General features: G+C 45.8%; 1 protein-coding gene across 1 annotated transcript in view; it reads right to left on the reverse strand.

The window, feature by feature from the left end:
• The window catches only part of Dnajc16 (DnaJ heat shock protein family (Hsp40) member C16), a 32,497-nt gene extending 7,531 nt beyond the window's left edge, over window positions 1–24,966 (reverse strand). Inside the window, 10 exon segments of the mRNA XM_031377040.1 lie at window positions 1,347–1,371; window positions 2,048–2,256; window positions 3,188–3,318; window positions 6,267–6,425; window positions 7,111–7,215; window positions 8,924–9,108; window positions 15,831–16,164; window positions 18,090–18,156; window positions 23,028–23,212; window positions 24,838–24,966. Of these exon segments, the coding sequence (XP_031232900.1) occupies window positions 1,347–1,371; window positions 2,048–2,256; window positions 3,188–3,318; window positions 6,267–6,425; window positions 7,111–7,215; window positions 8,924–9,108; window positions 15,831–16,164; window positions 18,090–18,156; window positions 23,028–23,194 (1,382 nt within the window). The 5' untranslated portion in view covers window positions 23,195–23,212; window positions 24,838–24,966.
• Between the last annotated feature and the right edge of the window lie 2,209 nt (window positions 24,967–27,175).

Below are 27,175 nucleotides of genomic sequence, written 5' to 3' on the forward strand. Positions count from 1 at the left end.
CGAACTCAGAAATCCTCCTGTCTCTGCCTCCCAAGTGCTGGGATTAAAGGCGTGCACCACCACCGCCCAGCTCATAGTTATATCTTGTAAAGGCACAGTTGCCTGTGCTTTTTTTCAGGGTAGATAGGCAAAAGAGCCTCACGAGGTCAGTAACTAAGTTAGTACATAAACACGGTCCACAGTATTTGTAAGAGGCCTTGAGGTCTGACAAAAAGAATCATTAGTATGCAAACTCACTCTGTGGTTGTGAGGATGACCCTGAACTTGGTTCCATCTCACCAGCATCCCTGGTTTACTGTGCTAGGGAGGACATGCTCAGGCATGTCAGTTAAGCATCTACCAACTGAATCCCACCCAGGCCCAGGGGTTAGTAAGGTTTGAGACAGCTCTCCTTTTATGACCTAGGTTGGCCTTAAATTCCTGGGCTCAACGGATCCTCAAACCTTGGCCTTCCCAGAATAGTAATTTAATTTTTGGTTCTTTAAGAAATTTACAGTTGGGCAGTGGTGGTGCACACCTTTAATCCCAGCACTTGGGAGGCAGAGGCAGGTGGATTTTTGGTCTACAGAGTGAGTACCAGGACAGCCAGAGCTACACAGAGAAATTCTGTCTCAAAAAAGAAAGAAAGAAAGAAATAAACACACATACTTGGGCTGGTGAGATGGCTCAGTGGGTAAGAGCACTGACTGCTCTTCCAAAGGTCTTGAGTTCAAATCCCAGCAACCACAAGGTGGCTCACAACCACCCATAATGAGATCTGACGCCCTCTTCTGCTGAGTCTGAAGACAACTACAGTGTATTTATTTATAATAAATAAATCTTTGGGCTGAAGGAAACAGGGACTAAGTGAACGGGGAACGGTAAAAGAGCGAGTGTGGTTGACTGGGGTGAGCAGAGGTCCTAAAATTCAATTCCCAACAACCACATGAAGGCTCACAACCATCTGTACAGCTACAGTGTACTCATATACATAAAATAAATAAATCTTTGAAAAAAAAAAAGAAATTTACTCATGGAATGGGAGAAGTGGTCTTGCCCAGGGAAGAGTACACCATTTGGTTGTTCAAAGCCGAACAGTCAGCCCGGAAGACATACTATACAGGTATTATTACATGAACTGTAGAGGTTATACTTAGGAAGATGTATATATACATATATGCAAGCAATAACAATCAATTAAAAAGGCCATGAATTTGAGTGCTCTTTTTTTTTCTTTTTTTGGTTTTTCGAGACAGGGTTTCTCTGTGTAGCCCTGGGTGTCCCCAAACTCAGAAATCCACCTGCCTCTATCTCCCAAGTGCTGGGATTAAAGGCATGTGCCACCATCGTATCATGTAGCCCCTGCTGTCCTGAAACTTCATCTTCCTGCCTCTGCCTCCCAAGTGCTAGGATTATGGACATATGCCACTACAACTGGCAAAAGTAACTGGTGACATTCCAAAGCTTCTGTCGAAATTCTAAACCTTTTTTTCTTCCCACAGGTTCTGTGTAACTTCTGACTTAATGTTCCAATTAAGGAGCCTTTACTTTTCAGAGAGCTTTTTCATGGTAACTGAATGAGACTTTTTTTTTTTCCTTCCTGTGTGCTGAGGATAAAACTCAGGGCCTCTTGCTTTTTAGGCAAGCACTCTATCACCAAACTACAATCTTGACTCCAAAAGAAGAACCCCAGGTTTTTGGGTGTGGGTGTGGGTGTGGGGGTGATGGCACAGGCAGAGAACATGAGGAAGGAAGAAGTTCTGAGCACGATGGCACCAGTGGCCTGAGATTGGGAGAATGGCCTCTAGAGTTCTGTAACATTATGCTGTCCCAGGAAAAGTTGCTGGAAAAGGCTGACCCATCTCAACCTTCCCTCACGAGAAGTGGAGAGGGCTCAGCTAGGATGCGATCAGAGTGGAGGAAAAGGGCCTTCCAGGAAGGTCTGGAGCCCACATGGGGGATGTAAAATTGGTAGGTAAAAGGTGGAGGGAGGGAGGTCTGAATAAGGTTCCACCCAGGTCTCAGAAGTTTCCAGATGTCTGGACTCTGGACTCAGCACTCCTAAGACAGGAGAATTGGGGCCCATGGCTCACCCCTGACTTCCCTTGGAATGCCTCCATGTCCGGTAGCAAGGTGCTGGCAAACTCTTGCTGTCGGCTGCTGTAGACGTGCACAAATCTCACCGTGTCTTGAGTGTTTGCCAGTGCAAATGACAGGAAGGCTTCAAAGGGTTTGCTTAGTTTGTTAACCTCAGCTGTCAGTAAAACCACGCAGTATCTGTACACAAATAAGAGAGGAGGTCCTATAACCAATCTTGAGGCAGGGCCAGGGCTGGCAATGGCTGCTACAATTAAGAGACACAGTCTGTCTGATCTCCTCTCAGGGAGGAGTGGCTGATCTATCGTAGGGCAGAATGACTGAACCTTGTTGTGAAAGGGCTGCCTCTACAAGGTCCTAAAGGAAGCCTAGCATTTATCTACTCACTTTCCCGGACATTTACTGAGCTCTCAGACAACACTGGAATTCTTGTTCCAGTAGAGAAGACAGATACAAGACATATAAGTGAGTATTGACAAGGACTGTGAGGAGGAGGAGGAGAGGGACAGAGAGAGGCTGGGTAGGGTGAGGGTTGTATTTATGCAGGTCAGGAAAATACCACTTGATGCTTGAACAGAGACTTGAGCAGATAAAGTGTTGTAGGAGAAGAAAAGAGGGGGGAGCACTTGGGTTGCTGGGTTGACCTGGGTCTGGAGAGAGCAATGGCAGACTTGTGGAGAACTGAGTCCCAAGCAAGGGGAGCAGAAACCACAGGTCATGGCAGTGGCCTGCTCAGAGACCCATGGGACATGGCAGTAGCCTGCTCAGAGACCTATGGGACACAGCAGTAGCCTACTCAACAGTGGCAGTGGTAAATAGTGAGATTTCAGATATGCATATGTGTGTCTCGGTGTGTGGGGATCAATCCTCTTTCTACCATGTGGATCTCAGGGAGCAAACCCAGGTGGCCAAGCTGACAGCAAGTGCCTGTATTCGCTGAGCCATCCTGCAGCCCTCCAGGTGTCTGCTAGGTATGGTGGCTTAAGTCTATGACTTCAGCATGTGGTCTGAAGGTACCCTGGACTAAGACATCCCTACCCCCCATCACAGGGATTTAACTGCCCCTCAGAAAGACACTACTTCAATGAGAGGCAGAGCCTCGAGTTCTTACTTTCTCTGTCGGTGAGACCGCTTCACAGGGCAAAGTTCATGGAACAACCTCTGGCTGGTGAGCCGAGATGCCAGCAGGTACTTGTTTTGGGCAATGAAGTCCTCAATGACCTGCTTCTTCAGTCCCCGAGCCTGGAGAAATACCAACAAGCACTCAGTTTTCACACTGCACATGGCTTACTCACATGATTATGAAGACTGCGGCTGACCCTGGCTAAAGCAACATCACCAGGCAAGAAACGTGGAAGTGTTGGTTAATAACTCAGGTGAAAGTCAAGATACAGCGAGGTCATGCTCAGGAGAAAATCAAGAAGTTTCTATTGCAGGACTTTGCATACCAATGTATACTAACAGCTTGAGTAAATAATTTTTGATTTTACACAAATATATTTTTACTTTGGAATCTGTAGCAAACTAAGCAATTCAAAATAAATTCCAGGGATAGGGAGATGGCTCAGTGGCAGAAGGCTGATCTAACATGCATGAAGACCTGGGTTCAATTACTGAACCTCAAAAAGACAAAACTAACACTTAAACAATGGTAGCTTTTGTTTTTTTGAGACAGGGTCTCACTATTTAGCCTGACTGGCCTGGAACTTCTATGTAGACCATGATGACCTCAAATTTACAAATTCACACCCATCCCTGCCACCAGAGTGCTGTCCCACCATGCTCAGCTCCCACTGTCCTTTAGAAACAGGTGTTGTGTAGCCCCGCTGGAACCCAGTTTGTTATGTCGCTGAGGATGAGCCTGGATTTCTGCATTTCCTACCCTCCTGGTGCTGAGATTTCAGGTGTTGGTCATCACCTCAAGTTTCTGTGGTCCTAGTTGTGAACTCAGGACTTCACGAAGTCTAAGGAAGCACTGCCACCCCGACATCCCGGCCCCCACTGTTTCTAAAAACCAAGAGGCAGACCACAAAACTGAACCCTGAATGCTGTGGTTCGCTTTCATGCAGTTCAAAGGACAGACACCACAGAGGAGACACAGAACTGCCATTAAGCCACTGTGCACTCTGCAAATCCTAAAGACAGAATAGATAAATACCTGACTGCTGAAGTGTTTGCAAAGCTGCTGGATAAGACAAAGTCAGTATTTGTGCAGCAACTATACTCCTTAAATCAGCAGAGAGAGTGTGACAGGAGATGCTGTTTCACCACAAGGATGAAGGAGGATGAGCTGACAGATAAGACCCTGGGCCAGTTGGTTGACTCAGTGGGTAAAGGGGTCTGCCGACAAGCCTGTCGGTCTCAGTTTGATTCTCCAAACCCACAGAGAGGAAGAACTGACTTCCACAGTGACCTCTACACAACCATGAATGTGTAGATACACACAAATAAGTGCAAATTTTGAAAAAGATTATAATTTTTAAAAACCGACCATTCACTGATGTACTCACAACCTTCCAACCTCTATTTCCTGCGCATCTACCTCTTGGTAGTAGGTCATCTCCAGTGACCAGATGGCATAGTGATCTCACTTTGTTAGTTACGAATGTCCTTCAATTTCCTTCTACATCCTGAGGTCACAGGCCTGCACTGACTGGCTTTTCCAGTGCTTTGCTTCCAGCCTGGGGTTCTGTACCTGCCAGGCCAGCACCTAACAAATCAGCACTCAGACAGCTTCCTAATGCCTCTTGAGATTCTCAATGCTGCCCCTGAGCCCAGTTCCCACCTGCCTTTCCAAGGCTGTCGTCTGCCCACGTAGGTCTTCTCCACTAGCATTTGGTATAGGCAGCTCTAATTCTGCATGCTAAGGCCAGTTTGTTCTCTTCTTTCCCTGTCTTCATGCTCAACAAGCTGCTTAGCACACTGCATAGAGAGTGCCTTTCTGTCTTTCCTCCCTTCATTTTTTTTTTTTTGGTTTTTCGAGACAGGGTTTCTCTGTATAGCCCTAGCTGTCCTGGAACTCACTCTGTAGACCAGGCTGGCCTGGAACTCAGAATCCACCTGCCTTTGCCTCCCAAGTGCTGGGATTAAAGGGATGCACCACCACTGCCCGGCTCCTCCCTTGATTGAACCACTGCAGTGTACAGCCTAACTATGGATGTCCCAGGCAATACCATATTTACCACACAGCAGTCAGGCAATAAAATGTTTATAAAATAAAGTATATTATTTTTATGTATAAAAAAATGTGTATGTGTGTGTAGGTATGCATAGAGGAGTGTAGGCAACCACAAGGTCCAGAAAAGACTATCGGATTCCCCTGGAACTGGAGTTAGAGGAAGTTTTCAGCTGCCCAACACAGGTGCAGGGAACTGAACTCTGGAACTTTGGGTCCTCTTGAAGAGCAGTGCATGTTTTTAACTGCTGATACATCTTTCCAGCCTCCACATAAAGCACTTAATAAAACTTGTAGCCTCACTTAAGAGTCAAGGGCTAGTGGGCATGGTGGCACACACCTTTATCCCAGCACTCAGGAAGCAGAGGCAAGCAGATCTCTGGAAGTCTCTGGTCAGCCTATTTTATATAGCAAGTGAGACCTTGTCTAAAAAACAACCCCAAAAAGTCAACAAATAACTTTTCTTTCAACCCAGATTCTCCTGCTTTGGCCTTCAGAGTACTGGTAATTCCAGATGTGTGTCACCTGAGATGATTTGTTTTTTAAGCAAAACATTATTGTGTCAGATAAAAAAACCAACAAAATTTAGTGGATCAGTAAGAAGAAATGCCAAGTGAGTTTGTCCCTATATTCAGCTGTTTTGTTCAATGTTCTCTCCCTCCCTCCGTCCCTCCCTGGCACTCATGAGTGTGCCTAAGCACACTCAGGTCAAGGATGCCTGGTTGCAGTTGGTCTTCTCCTTCTTCCCTGTGGGTTCTAGAAATGGAGGTCAGGGGTCAGGGGTCAGGTTAGGCAGCAAGCACTTTCACCCACTGAGCCATCTTGGTCCCTCCCTCTTTCCTTCTTCTTCGAGACAAAGTCTCACTCCAGCTTAGGCTATCCACAGACCCATGTGCAGCTGAGCATGATCTTGAACTCCCGACCACTCCAGTGCTTTATAGCTCAGCTCTGCTGCTTGCTTATGTGAAGGCTAGGGTAAAAGGAAGAATGCCTTGGCCTGAGGTGACTCACATACCTGGATTGCATCAGCAGGCTTGTTTATGTGCTCTTTGAAGATCAGCATGGTGGGGGTATAGATATTGATGTTGTATTGCCTGGTCATCTCCTCCACGCCTCTCAAGCCGACATACACATATCCAAATGACACATAATCTTTGTATGCAAAGGCCGTCAACTGTGAGGGCAGAGGAGAGGAAGGAAGTGAATGGACAGCTTGGCATCCAGCTTACAGCCACGTGGGATGAGCTGTCAGCTTCTGGAGCCCCAAGAGTCTTCTGCACCCTCAAACTTCTACTCCAGGAGTTCCAATGGTATTCTATGCACAAAAACTGAGCAAGCGTAAACACAACTAATTTTCTCAAGAGATAAAACAAAATAATCATTATCCAGAAATCTTGTCTGGGTCCGTGTGTGTGTGTGTGTGTGTGTGTGTGTGTGTGTGTGTGTGTCCATGTCCATCCCAGCAATAAACTACCACAGGCAGAACCTTTTCTAAAACACTTGCAACCAAAATGGTTCAGGCTTTTTCAGATTTTAGAATATTAGCATATCCATATGAAGTATTCTTATGGACAGCACCAAATTTAAACATAAAATCTGTGTTTCACATATACCTTATACTCAGTGTGAGGGTAACTGTGCATATTTTAATGTGTTCCTATGTCTCAACCTGTCACATGAGGTCAGGGGTGGAATTTCCTGATGTGGTGAGGCACTGATGGTCAGGAGTTTTCTGATTTGGGATTTTTAAATTAAAGATGCTCAAATATGTAATTATACTGAAGACAAGCAGGCTATGGGCTCTGACGCAGAGCTGGCCCCCACCATGAAAACAAGAAGCTGCTCCCCAGACCCATTACCTTGTATAGCAGTGGCGCTGATGACTTCTGGCCGAACAGGAGGGCGTGTGGCTTATTCTCCTGCTGCCAGCCAGAGAGGAACTGCACATAATTTTTATTTGTGACCTTAAATTGGAAATAAGTTAGTTAGTTGCAATATTCAATTTTAAAAAATAATTTATTCACTTTTTATTTTGTGCATGAATATTTTGCCTGCATGTATGCATGTATGCATACTACACATGTCTGGTGTTCACAAAGGTCAGAAGCGGGTATCAAATTCCCTGGAACAAGAACTACGAGGGTTGGGAGCTGCCATATGGGTACTAGGAACTGAACCCAGGCCTTCTGGAAGAGTAGCCAATCTTCTTAACTCCTGAGGCATCTCTTCAGCCACAATATTTAATTCTCGACAACTGCATTATACTTCTGTCAGGAGATAAATTAAGTATGTATAAGGAGGCTATTTGTAAAATATAAAAACTGCAGCAATTGATTTTTTGCAGTTTTTGAGAAAGGCTCTACTTAGTCCGGCTGGATTGGAGCTCACTAAGCCGACCAGGCTGGCCTGACCTCACTGACATCTGCCAGCAATGGCCACTAGTCTTTTTGTCTTAATTTGACAAAGCTATTAGAAGAATGGCAACACAGATGTTGTCTGTTTATAAACTCTTTTTTGTTGTTGTTGTTTTTTGGTTTTTCAAGACAGGGTTTCTCTGTGTAGCCCTGGCTGTCCTGGAACTCACTCTGTAGACCAGGCTGGCCTTGAACTCAGAAATCTGCCTGCCTCTGCCTCCCAAGTGCTGGGTGTTTATAAACTCTTACAGATTAAAGTTATCATCCTGCATGAAAGAATTACTGATTATATTATAAAGTCACTTCTCAAGTTGGTTCTTTTTTTATGGTTTTTGGTAGGAGTACTAGAGATGGAATCCAGGCCATCTCCAAGCACAAGCCCTGCCATCGGGCCCAGAGCACAGTTCCGGAGAAGGCATGCAGCACTCGCCCTGTAAGCATGGCTGCTGGGCTGCTCAGTGGGTAAGTGTGTGCTACTCTCATCCAAGGGCCCAAGTCTTAACAACAACAAAAACATTATATTATTTGTTTTGTGTATATGTGTAGCTTCATGAGCTATGCGTACGTGTGTGGGTCACAGGTCAACTTTCAGGAGCTGGTTCTCTTCCCACCATGTGGGTGCTGGGAATCACTTAGGTTGTCAGGCGTGGCAGCAAACACCTTTACCTTCTGAGCAGTTATTTTTAAGACAAATTCTCTCCATGTAGCCACATAGTCCTGGCTATGTGGGTTTCAAACCCACAGAGATCCACTTTCCTCTGCCTCCTAAGTGCTGGAACGAAAGACGTGCACCACCATGACTGCTCCTCACTAAGCTTTTAAAGTTCCAGAAATAATATCTGTTTAATAAATCTGGTGGGTTTGGTAGATATGATTATACTTACTTAATACATACTTAAGAATGTAAAATCCAAATGTAATAAATTTTTCTCAATATGATCTGATTTTCATATTTTCACAGGACAAATTTATGCCTATGAACAAATGCATGAGCCATAAATTCTATCACGTGATCTAACTTCACTGTTGTTTAGTAAACAGGACTGTGGCTTCAGATCAGGTTTCTGTGATGTCTAGTCTAGAACCTGTGAGCGGTTTTTAAGGGCAGTGAGCTCTTTCTAGCTCTGCATCCTGTTTCGGCCACCAGTCTCCTCAGGCTTCTAGCATTCCTTGGTGTAATGAAATGGTAGTGCCTTGGTTGCTCAGAGTGAAGACTGGGAGGTTGCAGCTGGCAGCTCTATTCTCAGGGGACACTAACCTTCTCCACCAAGTTTCCTGGAAGAAGACTCTCCACGAACTGCCGTAGGTTCTCATGAACCACTGCATTATGGAAGAAGGAGATCTTCCCATTGATGATCCCTAGGATGGAGGGGGTGCTGTGTGCTCCCAGGTGATGGGCCAGACGTCTTTCGTACCCAGCATGGACGACACCAATCCCCACACCTGCAAAGCATGGAAGAGCTCCATGAAGCCTCCTGAGACTCAGGCAGGAAGGAATGCTGACAAGTCCTTTGGAGTGGAAAATGAAACCCAACTGGGTTGGAATAAATATTTTTTTCTAATAGCTTGTTTAGCTTTCTTGCACTTTTAGAATTCTAGATTGGCCAGTTTTTCTATAGAACAACCTGGCAATATTTACAAATATTTGGAAACCTGAATATCTCTTAAAACCTGTTATTCCTAATTTTGGAAGCAAGTCATGAGGAAATTAAGAGGAGAGGTGGGTAAAGGAGCTTGCTGTCAGCCTAAGGCCTATCCCTGGAACTCTTGAGATAGAAGAGAGGACGGACTCTGACAGGCTGTCCTCCCACCTTTGTATATGTTCTTTCTTTCTTTTTTTAAAGATTTTATTTATTTTACGTATGTGAGTACACTGTAGCTCTCTTCAGACACACCAGAAGAGGGCATCAGATCCCATTACGGATGATTGTGAGCCACCATGTGGTTGCTGGGAATTGAACTCAGGACCTCAGGAAGAAGAGTTAGTGCTCTTAACCACTGAGCCATCTCTCCAGCCCCCTTTGTACACTTTCTTGTATATACACACACACATAGTAAATGCAAGAGAGAGAGAGCAACCTGCACACCATGTTCCTACCCATAAACAAACATGTATGAATAACCTAAGAGGCCAATGACTCAGTGACAGTCTCCCACCTAGCGCCACAGCCTACGACTTAGCAACTAGAGAATGTCACATCTCACCCTTGGGAACACATCTTCCTTTTATATATATTTTACTTATTGACATACTGAAAAACACAAATGTTGGATCCAGGAGACGGCTCAGTGGGTAAATGTGCTTGCTGTACAAGGTAGGTCACTGTGTTTGACCCCTGGTTCTCATGGAAATGTGGAAGAAGAGAATCAGCTCTACAGAGCTGCCCACTGACCTCCACATGCTTGCTGTTGTATATGTATTCCCTCCAACAACCCTACACACAGTACAATACAATACAATACAATACAATTTTGGGAGCTGGAGAGAAGGTTAAGAGTTAAGAGCACTGATTCCAGTGGGATCAAGGTTGCCAGCATCATGTGGTGTTCCAGAGAAGCAGACACCTACTTCTCTCTGGCCTTCTCAGGCACCAGGCACATGTGGTGTAGATGTACTTGCTGTACTAGGCATGATGGCACACACCTTTAATCCCAGCACTAGGAGGCAGAAGTAGGTAGAGCTCAGTGAGTTTGAGGCCAGTTTGGTCTACATATCAAGTTCCATGCCAGTCAAGACTACAGAGAGAAACTTCGTCTTAGTCACTGTTTTACTGCTGTGAAGAGACACCATGACCACAGCAAACAAAACAAAACAAAACACTCATAAAACAAAGTATCCAATTGGCGCTTGCTTACAGTTTCAGAGGTTTATCAGTCCGTTGTAATCATGGTAGGTCCATGGCAGCAGCAGACAGAAGTATGCTGGAGATGTGGCTCAGAGTTTTACAATGGCATCTGCAGGCAGCAGAGCAGAAAGCCAATGGGCTGGTTTGGGCTTTTGAAACCTCCACCCCCAGTGACAGCCTTCCTCCAACAAAACCACACCTACTCTAACAAGGCCACACCTCTAATCCTTCTCAAGTATTGACACTCTCATGACTAAGCATTCAAATATAAGCCTATGGTGGCATTCTTTTTTTTTTTTAAAAAAATTCCAACATCCCGCTAATAAATGGAAAGGTAAAATGACCTCATACTTTAGAACTTCAGGCTCTACACTGCGGCTCTTCCTCACAAGAAATGTTGAACCAACAGGAAGCAGGTTCAGTCCAAGGACCCTACTGCCCCAGTGGAATTACTGCTCACAAGTGGCTGCCTCGCTTTGCTATATCCTAATATGATAAAATTAGGATCATACTTTCAGATTAGTTCAAACCTTCACACAACTATGAAAAAGTGTAACACTTTAATGAAGAGGTTTCCTGTCATAATTTTGGCAATTAAATGATTTCAGACCTGAAAAGTCTATGGTTTAGAAGACCTAAAATTTCTAAACCAGTATTGACCATCAATTAAACTTTTATTGGCTCTAAATGAACAGGATTTTGCAAATCTTCATACCCCATAGGCTCAATATTATGGCGGCATTCTTACTCAAATCCTACAACCTGTCTCAAACAATAAAACCCAGATACACATTCAGGCAAAATACTCTTCATATCAAATAATAATTTAAAAAAAATCTAAAAATATAGGATTTTTCTTTTCTTTTTTCTCCTCCTCCTCTTCTACTTTCTTTTTGTTGAGTTAGGGCCTCACTCTACAACCTGGGCTGGCCTGAAATTTTATAATGTAGACCAAGCTGGCCTCAAACTGATAGAGATCGACCCACCCTTGCCTCCTGAGTGCTGGGACTAGAAGTGTGCACCATCAGCACGGCTGCAGATTCTTTACAAAGTATGGAAGGGGCTAGGAGATGGCTTATTAGTGAGTAAAAAGCTTGTTACACAAGTCTAAAGACACAAGTGCAGATCCAAGTATGCATCCATAATCTCAGTGTTTTCATGGAGAGGTGGGAGGCAGAGACTCACCCAGAAGCCTGTGGACCAGCTATCCCTGAGTACACACTGTGGTAGAACCAAGAGAGACCTTGCTTTAAAACTAGGTGTGAAACAAGAACAGAATCCCAATATTTGTTCTCTGACCTCCACACATGCTTTAGCATTCCATGTACACATGACATAGACAAACACAGTTTATAAAGTGAGCACAATCCAGTTAGCACCATTCAAGAGCATGTATGGCAGAGCTCTGTGGGTAGCTCTCTCCTTTTCTGTGTGTACACGAGGACCCATGCAATGAAGTAGGTGGCCTGGCATTTCTTTTTTACCTGAAATTTGTTTCACTTAATACCAGGTCCTCTCTTGTTCTTTCATTTAACTGGTATGTCTGCAGGGCCAGCTACTGCCCTAAGTGTAAGATTAACTGCCAATATGGAGAATTTTTTGGTGTCTGGTAGGCTTGAAAGTGTCAAGCCTGATCCTCAACTCCTAGCTTCCTCCCACAGAAGTCCCAACGCTGCCTTTATCATTCCAAATGTGGCAGCTCTATTCCTCCTATTGCACAGTCCAAACGACAGCCAGCCACCCCTCTCTCGTCCCTCAAACCCACGTCCAATCTGCCAGCAAGCTCCGGGGCCTCTCCTCAGAGAGGCCAGTGCAGAAGCCTTTACCTCTCTCACAGTCCTCCTCTTCCTTCTCCTCCCACCTCACTATGTAGCCAAGGATAACCCTGAGCACCCTGATCCTCTTGCCTCTGCCTCCCCAGGTGCCTGGATCACACATAGCTTCTTCATCCTTCTTGGCTGGCTACTGCGATGGCCTCCTAAGTGGCCTTTCCTGTTGCAGTCCGTTCTTCACAGAGGACCAGACTGTTCCTTCTAAATCAACTGCACTACTCTGAGCACAGCCTGTAAAGAAGTACTCACTCCACTTGGGATGAAACCGCGTTCTACAAACAGGACAGCAGGCCAACCAAACTCCGTAAAGAACTCACTCCACTACAAACAGGACAGCAGGCCTCTTTGTGCTGTGGTCCCCGCTCCTGTCTCCCACTTTTCTTTCTCCTCATACTTGGCTTGCTTCAGCCCCAGTATTCTTGGTCATCTGTGACAATGCAAGGATGCTCCAGCTTTGGGGTCCTGGCCTTGGCCCCCTGGCCTGAATGTCTGTGACCGTCACTGTGTCAAGTCCTTTTCGGGAGGCTCACCTCAGCCTATCTTAGAGCTGTGCTCCCCACACGCTGCATCGCCTGACTCCTGCTTACTGTTTGCACAGTAGTCCCAGTGGACTGCATCCAAGGCCCTGAGCACACTGAGCACATGCTACCACCCGCTGTACCCCATGGTTGCTTCTCATTCTCTAGCACAGCACACATAATCCTACTTCTGCTCATTATTTATAGGCCTTCCCCTTCTAGAATGAAGGCTCCAAGGAAGACAGGAGTCCTGGTATATTGTCAAAATCAGAACAGAGCTGGGTACTTATTAGGTGCTCAATCAAAGTGGGACATTAGGCTATTTAACTAATTCTTCCTTTCTCTCCTTTCTTTCTCTCCTTCCTTTCTTTCTTCTTTCTTTCTTTCTTTCCTTCCTTCCTTCCTTCCTTCCTTCCTTCCTTCCTTCCTTCCTTCCTTCCATCCATCCATCTATCTATCTATCTATCTATCTATCTATCTATCTATCTATCTCGAGACAGGGTTTCTCTGTGTAGCCTTGGCTGTCCTGGAACTCACTCTGTAGACCAGGCTGACCTCGAACTCAGAAATCCGCTTGCCTCTGCCTCCCAAGTGTTGGGATTAAAGGTGTGGGCCACCACTGCCCGGCTCAATTCTTTCTTTCTTTTCTTTTCCTTCCCCCCAACCCCCCCAACCCCCCAAGACAAGGTTTCTCTGTGTAACAGCCCTGGCTGTCCTGGAACTCTCTCTATAAACCAGACTGGCTTTGAACTCAGAGATCCACCTGCCTCTGTCTCCTGAGTGCTGAGATTGAAGGTGTGACCCACTCCCCAGCCAACCAATTCTTTCTTACACAATGCAGCTGTGCAGAAGACAGGAAGAAGGCATCTGCTTTCCTAGTGTCACATTTGACACTCTCACTCTACCTCTATGTGTGCGTACGTATATGGAGGGCAGAAGTTAACCATATGCCATTCCTCAGGTGCCATGCACCTTAGTTTTGGAGTCAGTGGAGTCAGTGTTCCTCTCTTGGCTTAGAACCTGCTGATTGGGCTAGGTTGGATGGCCAGCCAGCCTCAGGATCCACCTGCCTCTGCACTACGCCATGGCATATGTTGTGGCGCCCAGATGTGTGTGTGTGTGTGTGTGCATGCTGTGTGGTGTACATATGTGTGTGTGCTAACCAACACTTGTATATGAGGATGCTAGAGGTTGACAACGGGTGTCTTCTCTAAAGCTTTCCACTCAACTGGGTATTGTTACGTGTGTGGTGTACACACACATACATCTTCATGAGGAATGAATGGATGTGGAGATAAAAGGACAGCTTTTTTTCTGGGTGTGGTGGCACACACCTTTCATCCTAGCACTTGGGAGGCCAAAGCTGGCAGATTTCTGTGAGTTTGAGACCAGTCTGATTATCTAGATAGCAAATATCAGGACAGCCAGGGCTACGTAGACAGATCCTGGCTCATTAATACAACCACGAAAACAGAAATAGGAGACAATCAATGCCTGAGTTCGAATTCCCCTCTCTTCCAACCAGCAGTTGTGGTCTCTCAGACCAAGCCCTCATTCCACTGGTCCCAGGGAGTCCTCCGCTACCCTCCTTTATCCCTGCACCCTACAGGGTCCTTCTGACAGGAGGGATGGGTTGCTTTGGCTATGGTAACAGACCACCACACACCATGCCAACTTCTTATCTTAAAGTTCCGGAGACAAGGAGTCCAATTTATCCTACAGGGCAAGCTGCAGGGGAAGTCCACCTGGGCCCTTTCCAGCTCCTGGTGACTGCCTGCATCTCGGATCTTGTGGTTCCTCCTCTGTGCTCATGTCTTTCTGACTTCTGCTGCCAATCTGATGATAAGAGTTCCATGCCCAGAAACCATAGGTGCAAGGAGAGAACAAAGTCATCCTCTGACCTCCACGTGTGCTCATATGCATGTACATGTGCAATATAAAAGTGTAAGCTATGAAATGTAACGTGCCCTTGGTCCTAAAGCGCACAGAGGTTTAGCATCGCACTGTTCCCAGATCAGTTTCCCTACACTCTAACACAGCACAAGGCAGAGCTGGTTCATGACCAAGAAGCTACTGACTTAGTGACCTCTGCCTCACCTCTGATCTCCTCGAGCTCTATACACCGAGAGCAAACAACTTCCCATTGCCGCTGCTACATTGAACGTTAGCACTCCCAGCTTCTTTCAAGGGCAACTGTACCCAGGCTCAGGGACAGATTTGGCCAAAGCCAAGTATCCTCCTACTTCTGCACAGCATGTCAGAGATTTATCTGGAACAAATGGCTGAATGGTTTCCAGAAGTCCTGCTCTTTTCAGAGAATTAAGGGAAGGGGAAGGGAGGAAAGGGGAGGGGAGGGAAGATAGCTCAGTGGGTAAAAGCACTTCTTGCTCTTGCAGAGGATCTGGGTTCAATTCCCAGGACCCACATGGTGGCTCACAACCTTCTGTAACTCCAGTTCCAGGGGATCCTTTACCCTCTTCTGACCTTCTCAGGCACTAGCCATCTGAATGGGTACAGACATACATGTAGGCAACACATTCATACACATTTAAAAAGGAAAGAAAAAGAAAGTAGTGTAATACAACCACTTCTCTCCATAAACACCCTTGAAGATCAATCGCTATGGACCTGGGGAAGAAAACGCACTGAATGCTCCTTTCTCTAGCACCCATCACATCTAAGAATGGCAGCTGGAGAGGTGCCTCTGCCGTTACAAGGGCACGTGTTGCTCTTGCAGAAGACCAGGGTCAGTTCTCAGAACCAGAGTGGCTTAGAGCCACCTCTAACTCCAGGTCCCAGAGATGAATGCTCTCTTCTGGTCTCCATGGGCACTGCTTGCATACAGTGTATGTTCATACATGTATTTATGTACATACATGTGGGTGAATACTCATATACACAAAACACATAAGCCTTAAGAAGAAAAGAGGGCCACCTCGTGTTTAAGTGTGTCCTGATGAATGACTTACCCAGTCCTTCCAGTTCCTGGACCACGTCCTTCCAGACAGGCTCGATGTGGATGCAGCTAAAGCACCAATCTGATGTGATCTTAATGAGGTAGGGTTTTTTGAAGCTATCAGGAACTACTTCATTGACGTAGTGTGAAAAGTGCAACAAGTACTTTTCATCGATTGAGTCCCGCCGCTCCGAATTGAAGGGGAAGTGAAAAAAGGACTCATCAAAATAGAAGTTCTCGTGGAAATGGCGGAAGCGATACTCGCGCTGTTGCTTCTCGTAGCCTTGGCTGTCACTGGCATCACCATGCTGGTCATAGTTTGTCCTCTTTTCTTCATTGGACAGAATCTGTAAGGAAGAAGAGGAGTCCAAAGGCGAGGCAGGTGGCTTACCAAAGGACTCCTTCCTCATTCTCCTCTTTCAGGACTGAGGACTGAAGCCAGGCTTTGTGCACATTTGGCAAACCCTTAACCACTGAGCCACACCCCAGCCCTAAATGGCTTTCCTGTAAGCAACCTGAAAGATGGAAATACGTTTCTCAGAAATGTATAGTAGGGATGCTAGGTTCACCCTCCAGCAAGGTTGGGGGGCTGGGGAGGAAGGGAAGACTGACTATGATCTAATCATTTCTAAATTCATAAGGCAAGAGACTCAACTCACGCAAGTATTCCTCTGAGCTCTGCATGAGTGTTGTGGCACATGTAAGCCCAGAACACACACATAGACAGAGTGAATAAGTTCATCTCAAACTCCCTAACAGAAACATTAAAATTCCCAGAGTTCATTTGGTGAGATCATCACCCTCATGTTAACGTTAAAATTGTCAACCATCCCAGTAAACACAAGATCTGACATATGACATCACCAGGATCCACCACCACAGAACATTACCCTGGCTGCACCTTTGGAGATAGAATCATTTGGACCAAGGCTCAGTAACCATGAACATCAAAGGGTAACCAAAGTGTAGTCTAGGGCCTTATGCATGAGCTGACTTCAGCTCTCTCATTTGTGTTTATTTCATGTCTGTCAGAATGCAGGGGTGACGGTCAGTTCTCTCCTGGGGTTGCACACAGGCCTTTGGGCTAGCCAGCAGGTGCCCTTACCCACTGAGCCATCTCACCACTGACTTTGCTTTATTTTATTTTTTTAAAAGATTTATTATATGTAAGTACACTGTAGCTGTCTTTAGACACACCAGAAGAGGGCATCAGATCTCATTATGGATGGTTGTGAGCCACCATGTGGTTGCTGGGATTTGAACTCAGGACCTCTGGAAGAGCAGTCAGTGCTCTTAACCGCTGAGCCATCTCACCAGCCCTAATAATTTTTTTTTTTTCCCCCCGAGACAGGGTTTCTCTGTATAGCCCTGGCCGTCCTGGAACTCACTCCATAGACCAGGCTGGCCTCGAACTCAGAAATCTGCCCGCCTCTGCCTCCTAAGTGCTGGGATTAAAGGCATGCGTCACCACTGCCCGGCGACTTTGCTTTATTGAAATCTAGCTTTGAAGATTAAAATTCAATCATCTTTTTAGGGTGATGAGTCATCGTCTGCTGAAACACATTACCCTAACAAATCAGGCAGCCAGGGACCCACTGCTTATGTGTATTCTAGGTAGCGTTACTTAAGTTGACATGTTGGAGACTTACCAAAAATCTTGTGTTTTAGTTATTTGTAACCTTGTGTAATCAGGCAAACTGCTGTGAGATTCTCTGACCTGCGTCTCTGCAGTCAGGACAGACATCTGTCTGGGTAAGTGCACAATTCTTATTAAAGCTTTCAAAGTGGGCTAAGCTTTCCAGGAGCCCAGTGTTCAGGCACTTGCTTCGACATGCTGGAGGGGGCAGAGAGATTTTCTCTAACATTATGAAGAAACTGGGGCTGCCCGTGGAGAATGTCCCTGCTGAACTGATGTCACAAAACTCATCAGCTTTGGCCTGCTTTCCCTTCATTTTGCTTTGTGTATACATTTGTATTTCTGTTTGCATGTATGTGAGCTCATGTGCTTGTGGGGGGACTTAAGGCCAATGTCAGGAGTTTTGCTCAGTCGCCCTCCATCTGATTCTTTGAGGCAGAGTCTCTTGGATAAGGCTGGTCCAGCTAGGTACCTTTCTCAGCCTTGTGAGCACTGATGTAGGTGGCATTTGTGTGGGTTCTGCAGATCCGAACATTGCACCTCCTGCTTGCATGGCTGAGGTGCTGAGCCATCTCCCAGCCCCTCCACCCCATTTTCTAGGAGCTAACAGAGGCACTGCAGTGGCAGACATGGTACCTCGTAAGCCTTGCTGATCTGAATGAACTTGTCCTCTGCTCCAGGGTCTTTGTTTTTGTCAGGATGCCTGAAACACAGATGGCAGCCAGTGAGAATGTTTTACAACAGCCATTTTATAACCTTATACACGCACACAGCTTTCAATAACAGAAGTGAAGAGAAGGTTGTCTGGTTAGGACCTTTCCTAAAATAAATGGTAGAAACAATCAGTTGCTTCACACAACCATAAAAAAAAATCAACTTTAATGCAGGCAATTTCCTCTCAAGATGCTCCAGCTGGGCACATTAGAGAACATTACAGCATCCTACTGAGGACAGGTGACCCATGTGCCCCCTCATCCTTTTCCCAAGTGTGAGTCACTCTGGCTCAAGGCTAAATCAGTTACTCCCACATCCCCAGGCAAAGCTGCAGCATGAGGTGATAGTCACATTTCCCCATGCTTGCTGCTCACTCTCAGGTCAGAACCCCAGTGTTTGCCTCCCCTGCCCTGCTGACCCAACTCTGCCTCTGACTGGCTACTTTTCCCTACACGTGGGTAAAGATTGCAAGGCTGTGTGTAAGTTGTGAGGAAGCTGAGAGTCCATGCAAGGTTATTCCCACTAGTCTCACACAGGCTGGCACTTGCTGTTTCCACATGAGACATTGTATTCTGCATCTTTTCATGTTTAGAGTCACGTTATCTTTGGGAACTAAAATTTGTTGTTTTGAGACTGGGTCTTAGGTACCCAGGCTGGCTTTAAACTCCAGAGCTTCCTGTCTCTACCTCCAAGTACTGAGCTGCACCTCCTCCCACTGACAGCTCTGAGAATTTTCTGGAGAGCAGACACAAGCCACATTTGCTTCCTTGCTGCCCCCTAAGACTGAAATCAGATTTTCACCAAGACTTTCAATGGTCCTGGTATGAAGAGATGATGACTACTTGACACAGAAGCTCAGTATATAGCTCAGGCTGGCTGCACACTCCTCACCCACTGCTTCAGCATTGTGAGAGTTGGGACCACAGGCCTGGTCTACCATGCCCAGCCCATTCATTCTTTGTTGTTCTTTTGAGGCATGCCCCTCTATGTGGCCCTGGATGTCCTGAAACTCTCTTTGTGGACAAAGCTGGCCTCAAACTCACAGAGATCCTCCTGCTTCTGCCCCCAGAGTACTGCACTAAATGTGTGCACCACCGAGCGTCACTCCATTATACTTTATATAATCACTTATGCCAACCTTATGAAATGTCCTCTAGCAAACACCCTGGGAAGAAAAACAATTTACAGGGAAGTAGAAAAGACCGATAACATACCAAACTCGCTGAAGTAAGAAAATCTACAAGTTACTAATCTCATCTGAGCAGGGATATCTGGGTGAGCTTTATCCTTTAGTCTACTCTAAAAACAAGGAACTTCAAATGGCTTGAACTTGGATACCACCCTGCCCTTAACCACTGAATCCTTGCCATAAATGTCAGTAAGGTTAAAAAAACAAAACATCAAGCCGGGCGGTGGTGGCGCACGCCTTTAGTCCCAGCACTTGGGAGGCAGAGGCAGGTGGATTTCTGAGTTCGAGGCCAGCCTGGTCTACAGAGTGAGTTCCAGGACAGCCAGGGCTATACAGAAAAACCCTGTCTCGAAAAACCAAAAAAAAAAAAAAAAAAAAAAAAAAAAAAAAAAAAAACATCAGGTAGGCACACGAAATACGACAGGACTTAAAAAACAAACATCAGGTAGGCACCTGAAACACGACAGGACTTAAGGGAACAGGACAGTGGCCCGCAGTGTGCTTCCCACTGACTACAATAGAAGCTTTTACTATTCAAATTCAGGTTAAGGATGAGTGCATACAGTGTGCACACCTGCATATGACTGAGCATGAGGAGCTGCACAGAGCAGGAAGGGAGGAGGGGCTTCGCAGCAGAACGAGGCAAAGGGTGGGTGGCAGCTGGGCAGGGCAGGGTAGCTGGGAACTCAGGGGGCACCCAACAGTTTGAGCCGATAGAGTGCTTTCCTGAAGGTGGGAGACCTCTCTAAGTCACAAATACTTGGAGAAGGGAAGTTCAGCCTAGGTGAGTACTGTGTAGAGAATGAGACAGACTCATGAGCTGCCTTGTGCTGGGCAAACTTTGCATTTCATGTGAAGAAAATACTGTATATGGGCACAACTGACCATCAGTGTGACCTCTAAAGGAATAAAAATGAAGATGCAAAGAAGTAACCTTTCTCAGCTAAGTGTGAGCAGGACTGGTGTGCTTTGCCTAAGCAACCATGCCAGCCTGCTTCTCCTAGGGGGCCTTGGTACTCTGCTAACACAGATGGCAAACCCATGATAAGACAAAATTCATAAGCGAGAAATAGTTTCCCTGACAGAATAAAACAGACACTTCACATGGTTTCACCAGGCATTTTTTTTTTTTTGGTGAGGTCTAAGAAACACTCAGGAAAGCACTTGAGAAAATATAGTCCAAGTGCTAACCATTTCTCCCTGCTATGCCTCATTCTGAAGTCAAGCAGGGCTATAATGCTAATGTCACTATGAAACCATCCAGAAGGGACACAAAGCAAGTAAGAAAACACTGCCTGGGCCCAAACAGTAGAAAACAGGAAGATGGTATAAACCCGAAGGTGAAATACAAATTCAACACACAAAGCCAACACTGTTCATTTGCTCAGCCACGAATTACTCCAAGAGACTCCAACAGGAAGACAAGGGCATTTAGCCAAAGTCAAACACCTCTTAAAACTTGAGACAACAGTCACAGCTGTCCACTCCAGGAGGCCGAATACTTAAGCTACCATTCTAGATATCTTGTCCAAAGAGTGCTGTTCATTATGAACTAACCTCAGACTGTCATTTTGCTTTAAGTACAGAGAGGCAGGAACCTGAAATATTACTGAAAACCAATTTGGCAGAAGACTGCTGGAAAGAGGCCATGCATTATTCGACAGGGTATTTTCAGCATCTAACTCTAGATTCTTCATGATATGAATACAGCCCCAAATATTATTCATAACATTCTTTACCTTTTACATTTATCACAATTAGTTTAAAATCAAGCTAAATCTGCTCATTGAGGAAAAATATTGTCACCAGAGCCCTACAAGGTTATGGATTCTTGGCGTAAGGCAGCTTTGTGGCTGCCCAACTTGACACTACTTCTTGCTAAAGCACTAACCAGCTCACTTTTTCTCATGTGCAGATGGGTAAGTGACTGCAAAGTCGAGTGCCAATGGGAACTGACTGATGGTGTGGGAACAAACTATGAGTGGGAGGAGCAATGCAGGATGGCCAACTCTGCCATTTCATTTCCCATTTGTAAATCGGGTTGAAGCATCTCTTTCAAGGGCTCATCAAATGGGTACAACGAGACACACAGAACCTGGAGGTAAGTGTGCAGTAGGTACTCAATAATGGTCCTCCAGCTACTCTCTCTGCAGCTACTTAATGCCTGTCCTTCTCTGGCCAATGTTGTCCTGGGAGAAGTTTGCCCAAAGTAAGTTTAACACTTACTGTTTCCTAGTAGTTATAATCCTGACAATATCAGGTGAAATTGTGATTGCTCTCATGAACACTAGATGTGCTAGATGCACTTGAGAGGCAGGAGCATCTCTGTGAGTTCAGGGACAGTCTGCTCTACATAGTGAGTTCTAGGTCAGGCAGGGCTACACACTAAGACTTCTGCCTCAAAAAGTTCTAGTAATTCTCTTAAGATGTCTTTAAAAAGTAAAACGCTTGCTTCTTGAATCTATTAAACTGGAGGCCAAAAGTATGTATTCTAATCGTTTTAAAAGCTTAGAGATTTAGAGAACAGAACTGTATGTTCCTTGTAACATTTATACCCATAAAGGATTGCTTTCTAGGGGCTAGAGAGATGGCTTAGTGGTTAAGAGCACTTGATGATCTTCCAGACGGCCAAGGTTTAGTTCCAGTACCCATATCAGGTAACTCCTGACTCCCTGTAACTCCAACTCCAGTATGTTCAGAAGTCTCTTTGGAGATACACACATAATTTAAAATAAAATATTGCTAAAAAAACCAAAAACTCCCAAACAAAAAAGCTGGGTGGTGGCAGCAAACCTTTGACCTCAGCACTTGGGAGGCAGAGATGGGGGAATCTCTGAGTTCAAGGCCAGCCTGGTCTACATACAAAGTGAGTTCCAGGACAGCCAAAGCTACATGGAGAAGCAACCCATTCCACTCCCACCCCTATACATATAGACACACAAACTCTCTCACACACAAAGGAAAAATATTTTTAAAAACCAAAATTCCTCTACACAACATACTAGGGCGGTTCATTACTGCTCATCACCTTGCTTCCTTACTTGCTCAGCCAGTGGTTCTAAACCTTTCCAACCTGTGACCCTGTAACACAGTTTCTTATGGTGCAGACAACCCCCCCATCAAGTTACTTTTGTTGCTATTTTGTAACTGTATTTTGCTACTGTTACAAATCATAACATAACTTCTATTTTCTGATTGTCTTAGGTGACCCCTGGCAGAGGGTTTTTCAACCCCCTAAGGGGTCCTGACTCACAGGTTGAGAAGTGCTGTTTTACTGAGCCTGGAACTTGCCAAGAAGCCCGGCTAACCTCAACTAAGGGTGGGGTGAGCCTCCTGCTTCTGCCTCCAAAGTGAAGGGATCATAAGTGTAGGGTATTGTGTCCACTTTGTTGTTTTTTAAATCAAATTACTTCTTTCACATTAAATGTCCTAACAGTATCTACTATAAGAATGCTCTAAGATATAGTATTCCTGAAGGGTTGTGTGTCAAAGTAAACACAGACTTTGGATCACTAAAAAGGACAGAAAACGGACCATTAGTTAGCCTTCAATACTCTAGACAGGTCTACAAATACACACAACACAGAAACAGACAAGCCATCCTCACTGAGGCTCCAGCCACCTGCTGACTGCCTAGCGGACATTAAACTTCCATTCTTGGTTTCACCTACCATTCCCGAGCGAGCTTCTTATAAGCCTTTTTAATGTCAGCCTGGCTGGCTGTACGGCTGACCCCTAGGACTCTGTACGGGTCAAAATCCAACGCAGACAGGCTTTGCAGGATCAGAACCAGAACTATCAAGAATTGCCAGGAAATGGCCAACCTTTTCAATTCCATCTCTCTTCCTTCCCAGAGCTGAAAAGATTAAGAGGCAGTTTTAAGTTCAAGAGACAGGAACTTGAATGGTCATGCTTTTTAAGGCAGGGAATAAAGATGTTTGGATGGGAACTAAACAAGAGATTTTTTAAAAAGGAAATATGTCAATCTAGTTGACCTTATCTTTTTTAAAAAAAAAAAAGACCACTATTTTTGAATGTCACCCATAAGAACTACTATAAATAAAAAAAGACAAGTCATAATAGATTAGAAAAGCCCTTTTAAAATTACTGAAAATGAATTCTCTGAAATAAGTGGTGATTACGAGAATATATTTAGGATATCCAAGGGCTGACATCTTAAATGCATCATTTCATCTATCATAATAATAAACTTAAAATAATTGGCTTCAGAGTAGCTGAGAACGGGTCAAATGAGCTCACAAAGTCATCATGATTTATCATGTATGAAATTACTTTCTGGATTTACTTTACTTTAGGGATTTCTTTCATTGTGGCATTTCTGGACACTAAGTAAACATGAAAGTAAAACACCTTAAAATAACTGTGCAGTAATATTCAGAAGCCTGCTTTTTTTTTTTTTTTTTTTACCACATTCATTCAAACAAGAAAATGGGAAGCTGTTCTTTAATCCAGTTAGCAATCTGGTTACTGAGCAAGGAAACTTTAGATATGAAGAAGTGGTTAAGAAAGCATCCAGTTTTCCATCTAAAGAGAACAGGAAAGGCATGGCTTTAAAATGTTTTAACTACGACTCAGCTGAGGGATTGAACTCAGTGTGGGTTTTGGAACAATCCTGGCTGGTTGATAATGGGATAGTATGGACCCGGAGGCACGTACACTTACACAGGGGCTACGATCTTTGATACCATACACTGTTTTCATGGGTCACAAACACTTATTTTGACTTCACAATGTTAAGTAAGGTTCAGTGGGAGTGGGTGGGGGTGGGGAGTGGGTGGGGGTGGCGGAGTGGATTTTGACAAGTGCAAAACAGAAACCCTGCTAGGGAATCTTTATAAACAGTTGACCACTGTTTGGAACTGAACGCATGCTAAGTAAATCGACAAGCAAGCCAGTTCCAGTGTTCTGAGGTACTGGCTAAGCTCACTCAGATTGGGGATCCGACTGCGGGGGAGGGGGATTGTCCACCACCATTCTAGGACCTAAACCTGTGTTCTTGCTAACAGGGTGTGACTGAACACCAGCACCTAGCAGGATCTTCATGGGCGGGGGTGGGGTACAGTAAAGTGGGTAAAAGGTTTACTAAGCAGAATCCACAAGCAGGGTGGGCGAGTGTCTGTGGGAGTGGGTGAGGTGGGGAGCAGTTTTTGGCTGACGTTCTCCAGCTCCAGGGGGCCGGCCACAGGACAGGGGACGCGCTGGCCAACAGGTAGCCCTCGGCGTCCCCAAGCGCAGGCGGCGGAGGCTCCCCTGACGCTCCGCAGGACCAAGTCCCGATTCCGGCGCCCGCCCCGGGCGCGACCTTCCGGGAGGCGGCCCCCTCCCCCGCCGCCCCGGTTCCTGTCGGCTCCCGGGTCCCCCCGGGCCCAGCGCGGGCTGAGGACGCGGAGGATCTGACGGGAGATCCCCTCAGCCTGCAGGCCCCCGCCGCGTTCGCGCGTCAAGCCGGGAAGGAGTTACCGGGAAAGGGCACCGGCCCAACCGGCCGCAGCGTCCGTGCTCCAGTGAATCCGCCGGGGCCGGCGCCTCCAGTCCACACCGGAGCACCTGGGGAGGGGAAAGAGGCGGGGCCCAGGCCCGGGGCAGTCACGTGTCACTTAAAGACACAGCGCCCGAGAAGCGTGCGCAGATCGGGTTTAGGCCGTACACTCGGCGAACCTATTTTGGCCCTGGCATTCACCGTAGGCACGTGGGTTGGGCGCGGTTGCTATAGGAACGAGGAGCGCTCTCCGGCTGGCTCTGAAAGCTTGATCTTGACCAGCGAGGCCAGAACGTGCCTTCTAGCGAGGCAGAGTCGCTATGCATCACGGGATACCAGGAAGACCTCCCGGAACCGGGGAGGGGTTTCCACTGGTTGCCAGAAGGTGGCCCACATCTAGCAACTGTTGCTAGGACTGGGACGCATTCGCTGGTCCCAGTTCATTTTGACCCTATTCATAGAATCCTAGAGCGTCAGAGTTTGAGCCGACCTTAGGGATTCTTCCTAGTTCAACCTCTTCATATACTGAAGTTCGGAGAGGGCCAAAGACTTGCCCAAAGCTTACAATCCAAGACTCCAAATTCTGTATATCAACCCAAGAATATTCTAGACTGGGATTTAGACAAGAACTGGGGAGGAGAGGGCGTGGTTAATAAGGCTGACTTTTTTTGCGCCCGCGACTTAGGGCTCTTGGGGATGTATTTTCTATTCCATGCCTCGTGTTAAGTTCTTATGTAATTCGTTGTTTTTCATCACTTACTTAGCATACTGCTTTTGTTGTTTGTTTTTGAGGCAGGGTCTCACTGTGTAACCATCGCTGGCCTGGAACTTGCTAGGTGAACCAAGGTGGTCTCAAGCTCACGAGATCTGCCTGCCTCTGTCTCCAGAAAGAGTGCTGGGATTAAAAGCCTGCACTACCAAGCCTGGCTCTATCTTTTATACATGTATTCCATATCCTCGGTCTTCTGGCTCTTTCAGGAATGTAAGCTTTTGTAGGTAGAGTCTCTTACTTTTCCTGTTCAGCACTGTATCACTGTCTGCATAGACCTTGGTTTGTACAAGCTGCCAGTGAATATTTGAATAGTTAGTTGCAAAATAAATAAAAAATGAAGCTAAAGCCTGTCGTTGTTCTCAGCCCCCTCCCATGGGCAATAAAGTGAGGGCCTCATGCATGCTAGGTAAGTGCTCTGTCACTGTGTTGTCCTAGTAGTTCAAGCCTAAGGCTTTGCTGCTCAAGTGAACTACATGGTTGTTCTGGATTGAACTTCTGCACCAGCACCAGCAGACCAATGTGCACTTACTCATGTTTATTTTTTACCAACCTGAAACTAGGTTATTTAACTGTCTGAGAAATCAGGTGACAGGGATAGCCGCCAAATCCCCAAACCAGCCAGTTTTAGCCAACATGGTGAATCTCCTTTTTTTTTTTCTTGAGACAGGGGTAGCCCTGGCTGTCCTGGAACTCACTCTGTAGACCAGGCTGGCCTTGAACTCAGAAATCTGCCTGCCTCTGCCTCCCAAGTGCTTGGATCAAAGGCGTGCGGCACCACCGCCCAGCCGAATCTCCTTTACTTTGAGGCAACTAATCCCGGTTTTGAGTTTCTTGTTTCTGCTCTCCCCAGATTTCCTGTTTGTAAATTCACCTCAGCTGCTCATCCAAGTGTACATCCTAGTTTATGGAAAGAAGTGTTGCTTGATGCCAAAATCGAGAAACAAGTGTAATAACATCTTTTGACACATTCCAAGGTGGATTCTTGGGTGAGATGACTCAGTGGGTAAGAGCACCGACTGCTCTTCCAAAGGCTGTGAGTTCAAATCCCAGCAACCACATGGTGGCTCACAACCACCCGTAATGAAACCTGACACCCTCTTCTGGTGTCTGAAGACAGCTACAGTGTACTTATTTATAATAATAAATCTTTGGGCCAGAGCAAGCATGGACTAAGCGAGTGGGGTTGACCGGAGCGAGCAGAGGTTCTAAAATCAATTCCAACAACCAGATGAAGGCTCACAATGATCTGTACAGCTACAGTGTACTCATGTACATAAAATAAATAAATCTTTAAAAGAGTCTATTCTGGCTGGACAATGGTGGTGAATGCCTTTAATCCCAGCAGCTGGGAGGCAGAGGCAGGCAGATGTCTGAGTTCGAGGCTAGCCTGGTCTACGGAGTAAGTTCCAGGAAAGCTAGGGCTAACACTGTCTTGAAAACCAAAAAAAAAAAAAAAAAAAAAAATCCGATTCCAGTTTGAATCTCAGATGCCTCTGTTAGGGTCAAGCCGTGAGATCCCTGACACATGTCTACAGTCTACAGCTGTC

This window comes from Mastomys coucha, unplaced genomic scaffold (genome assembly GCF_008632895.1).
Source record: "Mastomys coucha isolate ucsf_1 unplaced genomic scaffold, UCSF_Mcou_1 pScaffold18, whole genome shotgun sequence".
Taxonomy (NCBI): Eukaryota; Metazoa; Chordata; class Mammalia; order Rodentia; family Muridae; genus Mastomys; species Mastomys coucha.